The sequence below is a fragment of the Coccinella septempunctata genome, chromosome 8 (assembly GCF_907165205.1).
Source record: "Coccinella septempunctata chromosome 8, icCocSept1.1, whole genome shotgun sequence".
Lineage (NCBI taxonomy): Eukaryota > Metazoa > Arthropoda > Insecta > Coleoptera > Coccinellidae > Coccinella > Coccinella septempunctata.
Window position 1 is genome coordinate 6,464,724 of NC_058196.1, and position 7,501 is coordinate 6,472,224.

General features: G+C 35.4%; 1 protein-coding gene across 1 annotated transcript; it reads left to right on the forward strand.

The window, feature by feature from the left end:
• Positions 1-2,738: 2,738 nt before the first annotated feature.
• LOC123319475 lies at positions 2,739-6,452 on the forward strand. Its single transcript, XM_044906474.1, has 2 exons — positions 2,739-3,554; positions 6,153-6,452. The coding sequence occupies exons 1-2, from the start codon at positions 2,807-2,809 to the stop codon at positions 6,191-6,193; spliced, it is 789 nt and encodes a 262-aa protein (XP_044762409.1). The 5' UTR covers positions 2,739-2,806; the 3' UTR covers positions 6,194-6,452.
• Positions 6,453-7,501: the final 1,049 nt, after the last annotated feature.

Here is a 7,501-nt window from a genome sequence, read left to right on the forward strand (position 1 = left end):
TAATACTCAATAATTGACACTGACTGACAAATGAAGGTGGCTGTCTGAGGCCATCCCTTTTATTTGGGCAAAAAGTTAGGGGTGGTTTCTCGGGGGTTGTTTGTCAGGGGGTGGATTTTGCTATGCTGCATGAAAGAGCGTATGGTCTCCTACGACAAGTATTTTTTTCAATTTTTTTTTTCCGCAGGTAACTGAGATATTGGCTGGCCTAAAAGCTCTGGGACACCCGGTATACAGGATATCTGTAAACAAATGCGAAGGACTAAGGGAGATGATTCCTTAATGAGAATAAGCGGGGCTAGTTCCTATAAATTTTTTCCCAAATAGACAGCTCTTCCAAGATGCAGCCTTGGAAGGCGATGACGAGTCTACAGTTTTTAATTTTTTTTTACAGGTTCTGAAAAACACTGAGTCATAAAACTATACATATTATGAAGCACTGAGTAGATTGGTACCAGTTTCAACTTCGGCAAGCTCGCAGTTTAGGCGGTAACTTCCTATCGATTTTTTTTAATGTGTCTCTCCCTTAAATTCAAAAATTTCTGTTGTTCAAAAATGTTGAAATTTGAGTTATTATGCTATTGTCATAGAAGTATACGAAACTATCAGGTCGGGGGATCCAAGATTTCGGGCCGATTCACATAAAAAAAAAACATAATAAAATGAATTTCGTGAATACCGAGGCTGAAAACCACTATTCTCCGCTATAAAAATTTAATATTATTCCAATAAAATACCGAGTTAATTAATGCTACGTTGCTATTACTATAAGGCCCGGTTGTTCAGTTCAGGATAAGGCCGAGATTTAAGATGATCCTAGACTAACCTGACAGAACTGAACTGAAATGTCAAAATCAATTTAGGATAAACTTTAATCCCGAACTGAACAACTGGGCCTACTCATGTAGAGTTTCGGATTTTGCGAGAATCTACTGCTTTTTCTTCAAAACAACAACTGCGCTGAAGGAAATGTGATTGACTGTTATCTATATCATTTGCATCATTATTTGCCGAACTTCAAAGTTCTGAATGAATTAAAATCTAAACTTGAAAATACACGAGATAATTTTCGCAAGAATTTCAATGAAATCTGAAAATTTTCATCATTCTGGAGCATTCTGAACATCAATAATTCTCGAATCATCCATGGAATAAATTCAATTTTATCCAATATAACACGCAAAACGAAATGTTATTCGAACTCGGCATCTTGAGCAATTCGTTCCTAAAGAGCCCGAATCAGGTAGAAAATTTTGAACCCTTCATATCAGCGTTAACACGTGTTTTGCAGTAAACAGATGCCGATTTCGTTTTCAACGGGCCATGTAACTAGGGTCGGCGTTGGGTGAAAGGATGAACGGTTCTTACAACAAGAAGAATTTGAATTTTCATATGACGGTGAGGGCATTTGTTTTAAAATTTTCAGAGTACAAGAAGTATACAGGGTGTTTCACGAGTAAACAGACAAATGAAAACCGTGAATAGAGGGCATTGAGCTGAGTTCAGAATCATACCATATACAGGGTGTTCCAAAACTAGTGAATCAAACGTCACACCACGATAGAGTAAACCAAATATTATCGAATGACACCAACATTAGTTCGACGAAAATGTACCATTTCCAAAATAATCAGAATTTTATTAAAATACATAAAGTTGCCGATTTTCGAACTATTTTTCCTTATAACAGGGCCAGTTTGTGGAAATGGATATCGATTTTAAATTATATTGAAGTAATATTATTGTTTCATCTCCCCTAATTGAAATTATTTTAAGTAGTTAATCGATAACCATAACCTAAGTAAATGTTAATCAAAACAATTGTTTTTTCTACATGATTTTTAATACTCAGAATAAACAGGGGTGATAATATGGGAGAAAAACGCTATCCCTAATAACAAATTGGCCTTGTCCTTGTGACTGAAAAAATAGTTCGAAAATCGGCAACTTTAGGTTAGGTTTTTTTAGAAACGGTACATTTTCGCTCAACTAATGTTGGTGTCATTCGATAGTATTTGATCTACTCTCTATCGTGGTGTGACGTTTGATTCAATAGTTTTGGGGCACCCTATATATAGGTTTTTTCGGGGTTTTTTGAAATTTCTCGAATTTCCGTTTGGCTATAACTCCTGAAATTCTGATCAAGTCGACTGAAAATTTATATTTAGCCTTGAGTCGTTAATTTCATCGAAACAGAGCATTAAAATTCGACAAAAATCTGGACCGGGCTCAGTGAGGCTTTACTTAACTTCAAACTCATAAAAACACCATGTATGTAGTTTTTTAATCATAATTTCAACTTTTTTGTTATCTGCATTATTATTGTCTCAAAATGAATTGATTTTTGGGTTGCCCCACCTGTTGATCATGTTCTAGAAATAATTGTTTTGGTCAGACGCCTCTAAGGAATAGAGCACTTCATGAAAATGTATTTAGAAATCCTTAATTGATTTTTTTCAAAGAATATTCTGTTGAATGTGTTCAACAATTATACCATATTCGGTCTTCAAAATACTCTTTCACGAGGATAAAATGTTTCAAAATTGATAATATCCAAATATGGATGGAAAAACTACGCTATCTTGAAACTAAAATTTAAAACTTGATATTCAGAATGAATCTATTTTTCTATGGACAACTAGTTGTGTGAATAAAAACAAAGAAAGAAATCGCGGGGTGTCAGATCTGGAGATCTAGCAGTCCAATATTGGGGTCCTACCATCATAGTTCGGCAACAATGGCGACCGCTGGTGATTATAGTGGTGAATTAACCAAGTTGAAAAAAGAAGTTTTAATAGAAATTATAATGTCAGGACAAGTGCCAGAGGGTGTAACTTTGAGTAATAACCTTCGAAAACATATAGTTTCAACTAGAGATCATTTTGTTGACTCCTTGGCAGATGTTTCAGAAAACGACAACAAAGTCGACAAGGACTTGAATGATCACTATTATCAATATAAACTAACCAAAGTGGAACTCGATGCATCGAGAAGACTATTGAAGGAGTTAGAGAAAACTATAGCCGATAAAAACTATATTATTGAACTTCTAAAATCCAAAAGAGGTTATGTAAACAATGATAACGTTGAAAGTGGAACTAGCGATGTTGCCGCTTTTGACAATGTTACGGAGTCCGAGGGAAAAAGTTCATTTACTGCTCGTAAAGAAAATAATCGAAATTCCAGACACAATCCAACGAGAAGAAGAGAGCCTACTGTGGGAACTTGCGACTCTTTACCCAGTACTGCAGATTCCGACGCCTCTTTTAGTGGAGCTATTAAACGTGCATGGCTTTATGTAGGAAGAGTAGATCAAAATGCAACGAATAGTAACGTTAAGAATTATCTGACAATGAAGTTTCCGGGTAGAGATTTTTATGTAGAGAAGCTACCTAAGAGGGACGATGCTAATAGTGTAGCCTTCAAGGTAGCAGCGGACATGTCACTGATGGATGAGTTACACAGACCTGAAACTTGGCCTAGTGGAGTTGTGGTAAAGCAGTTTAGGTTTCTTCGGAACTGGAAAAGAAATAAACCAGGACAAAACATCACAGGTAACCACTTTACTGAATATTAACATAAATGGCATAGGGAATAAAATAAATAAAATACGAATGTTCTTGGAACAGAACAGGATTGATATACTGTGTATTACAGAACATTTTATGCAGAAACAAAATGTTGATAATATTTTTTTGCACGGGTACACAATAGGAAGTATTTTTGCAAGAACTAGGTATATACATGGCGGATCAATGATTTTGGTTCGGAATGACATTAAATATATTGAAATTGAAAGAATTAAACATTTATCTGTTGAGAAAGATATTGAGCTTTCTGCTGTCGAGATAGAAGGTGGAAATTTGGTCATAGTTTCAGTTTACAGGTCTCCAAATGGTGACAGTAAAAGATTTCTCAATGTTATGGGTGAGGCTCTTTCTATGGTTGATAATGGTAAGAATATAGTACTAGCGGGAGATTTCAACATAGATTTTAGAAATAAAAGAGAAAGTCATGATTTAATGGTTTTATTTGATACGTTCAACATGAAAATTACAACAACTGAGATCAGTCGAATAAACGGAAAAAGATGTATAGATAACATTGTAGTTAACTTCGGAATGTCTGGATCTGCAACGAGAACAGAGAACATGCACATGGGAGATCATCTAGCACAAATAAGAAACTTACCTGTAACAACTCTGCGTGGCACGAAGGCTGAATTGGTTTCCATGAGGATATATGATTCTGTTGCTTTGGGTGGTTTTCAGAAGGCGTTGTCAGGTGTGAGGTGGAACGATGTTTTGTCTGGCCTCTCTGCTGAGGATGCTTATAATAATTTTCACAGCTATTTTTTGCAGGCTTTCAATGAGTATTTTCCTGAAATTAAAAAAACAGTTCGATCATCTGGTTGTGATGACGTAGGAAACAAAAAATTTGAGTATAGCGAGAATCTCAAAGTGATGAAGAATAGACTGGATGCTTTAGGTATTATATCTCAGGTAACGAAAGATGATTTAATATATCAAGGTTACGTTGCCCTCAAAGAAAAATTTTTCAAAATGGTAGATATGGAAAAAAGGATTAAAAATGAGCAGTTCATAAATAATAGTGAAAACAAACAGAAGGCTGCTTGGAAGGTAGTTAATCGAGAAATTGGATCTACTAAAGCAAGAAAACAGAGAGTAAACTGCAGAAATTATAGTGGCGAGGCGGATGATTTCAATAATTTCTTCTTGGATGTCCCCAAACAGATACTTCGCGACATTGATTGCAGTTCCCCTGATCCTAGTATATATATGAAAAACTTCAATTTGCATAACAGAACTATGAATTCATTGTTTCTTGAGCCTACGGATCACTCTGAAATCAGCAGTATTCTGGCGAATCTGAAAAAATCAAAATCTGAGGACATATATGGTGTATCTAGTGAATTCATCAAGCGACGCGATATATCCAGTATAATACTTGAACCTTTGGTGATAATAATGAACAAATGTCTGGCTGAGGGTGTATTTCCTAATAAGTTGAAGCATTCAAAGGTTGTACCAGTATATAAAAATGGTGACACTGAAAACTGTAGCAGCTATCGTCCTATCTCGGTTGTTCCAGTTTTTTCAAAGATTTTGGAAGTTATCATTAAGAAGCGCCTTGTGAAATATTTTGAGAGTCTGAAGCTGTTTGTTGAAGAGCAACATGGCTATCTAAAGGGACGATCTGTCATAACTGCAATCAATAGTGTGATTCAGAGTGCAATTATTGGTCAGGATGAGATGGAGCAGTTGATGGTGACCTGCTGTGACCTGTCGAAAGCGTTCGATACGGTAGATCACCGGAACCTTCTTGAAAAATTGTCGTTTTATGGAGTCAGGGGTGTACCATTGGATCTTATGAAGTCCTACTTGGAATATAGAAGGCAGACTGTGAAATGGAAAGGAAAATATTCAGATACAAAAGAAGTATTGTGTGGAGTCCCTCAAGGGTCAATACTAGGACCCATACTTTTTATTATTTACATAAATGACCTAGTTTGTAATTTAAAGAGTGCTGATGCCTGCCTTTACGCCGATGATACCACGCTGATCTTGAAAGATGCCACAATTGATAAACTGCAGAAGAAAAACGAAATGACTATGAAGGACACAGGCTTGTGGATGTCATCTAACAGGTTAAAATTAAATAATGAGAAAACCCAAAGTTTGATCTTCAATCAGAAACCGGAGAAATCAGTTAAATTTCTCGGTATGTACATTGATAGTGGCCTGAATTGGATGAAACATATTGAGGTGTTAACCAAGAAACTTACCTCTGCAATTTTCAGTCTAAGAACCATCAAGACGGTTGTCACTTTGGGGGCTCTTAAGTCGGTATACTATGCCAATTTTCATAGTCACGTCAACTATGGCATAATGTTCTGGGGGACGACATCGGGGTCTCAGAGCATTTTCATCCTGCAAAAGAGAGCCATCAGAGTTATGTTCAACTTGGGTTATAATGAGTCCTGCCGAGAGGCATTCAAGGATCATGGAATACTTACGGTTCCATCACTTTTCATTTACAACTTACTGTGCTATGTACATCAGAACTGGAAGGATTTTCCGACCAATTCTGTAAATCATGAATATCAAACAAGAAATAAAGATTCCTTGCAGATTCCAATGCATCGTCTGAAGCGCACACAGCAGGGCATTGACTTCTGGGGCCCCAAACTATACAATAAACTTCCTCCTGAGTTTCATGGCAGGCCCCTGATGATTTTCAAGAGGGAAGTCAAGAGGTTGCTTTTGGATGAGACTATATATTCCATAGAAGAGTTTTTGTTGAGAAAGAAAATGTGATAACTAATGACTGTTTTTTAATTTAATTTATTTGTTTGTATGTTATAACCTCGGTACTATTGTGATATTTTGTAATTATTTATTACTGTCGACACCATTTGTAATTTTTATTGCAAATAAAGATCCATCTATCTATCTATCTATCTATCTACCTACCCTTCTAATAAAATGACCTGAAATACTGATAAATACTTTTGCTGGTGCATGAATATCATCAATGTTCCAATAACAAATTGTAATAAGACCAGAACAATCCATAGATTTCCATAGATCCAATAATGACTATAACGGAATCAGTGAGTGCCAATCATTACCTTCACTAAAAGACCAAATGAGGTGAAAATCAGTTCGGAAAATTACTTCAGTTCCACGTTGTCCATAAAAAGCGATTCATTCGGAAGATATCGAATTATAATTATTATTTTCATGATCATGATAGCGTAGTTTTTTAATTCTATTTTTGTTCATTATCAATAATAAAGCTTATTATCACTGTTAATGACTTATCTGAATAACCAGATATGCTATAAATATCAAAAACAAATGCAAGACATATATTGAGAACGAAAAAATTCAGTTGAACATTTCCAATTCCATTTTTAGATTTCCTCAGTTGATTGGCGATCATATTCATCCCATTAATTAATGTGAAGTGAAAGTCAATATGCAGCGCTGTTTTTTCCAGACATTTCACGATCAAACAATTATTCATTAGAAATAATCTGAAAAGGCATACCAAAGTTTCATTGATTTTGAGAAAATCAATGAAGATACCTGAAAAATTCAAAATTATGACGAGAAAAACTACAAACAGAGTGTTTTGCATGAGTTTAAATTTGAATATATCCTCAATGAGTCCGGTCCTGTGTTCGTCAACTTTTAATGTTCTGTTTTATTGAAACTTAGAAGTTTAAGCGGATAATGAATTTTTAGCCGAATCCAACTAAAATATTTGGAGTTATAGCCGAACAAAAATTGGGGAAATTTGAATAAACTCCTCTCTATATCGGAAACGGAATGCCTAAGACACACATATGAGGTGTTTTTGAACTAAGCTCAATGCCCTCTATTCACGGTTTTCGTTTGTCCATTTACTTGTGAAACACCCTGTGTACTGAAAAATTTCAAAAGACTCATCGAGCAATTGAGAAATGCCATTAAAC

Excerpts from the sequence above, each read along its gene's own strand:
- LOC123319475 (XM_044906474.1), top strand. The coding sequence starts at position 2,807 with ATGTCAGGACAAGTGCCAGAGGGTGTAACTTTGAGTAATAACCTTCGA. Across the intron at positions 3,555-6,152 it reads ACCAGGACAAAACATCACAG|ATTCCAATGCATCGTCTGAA; the intron begins GTAACCACTTTA and ends GATTCCTTGCAG.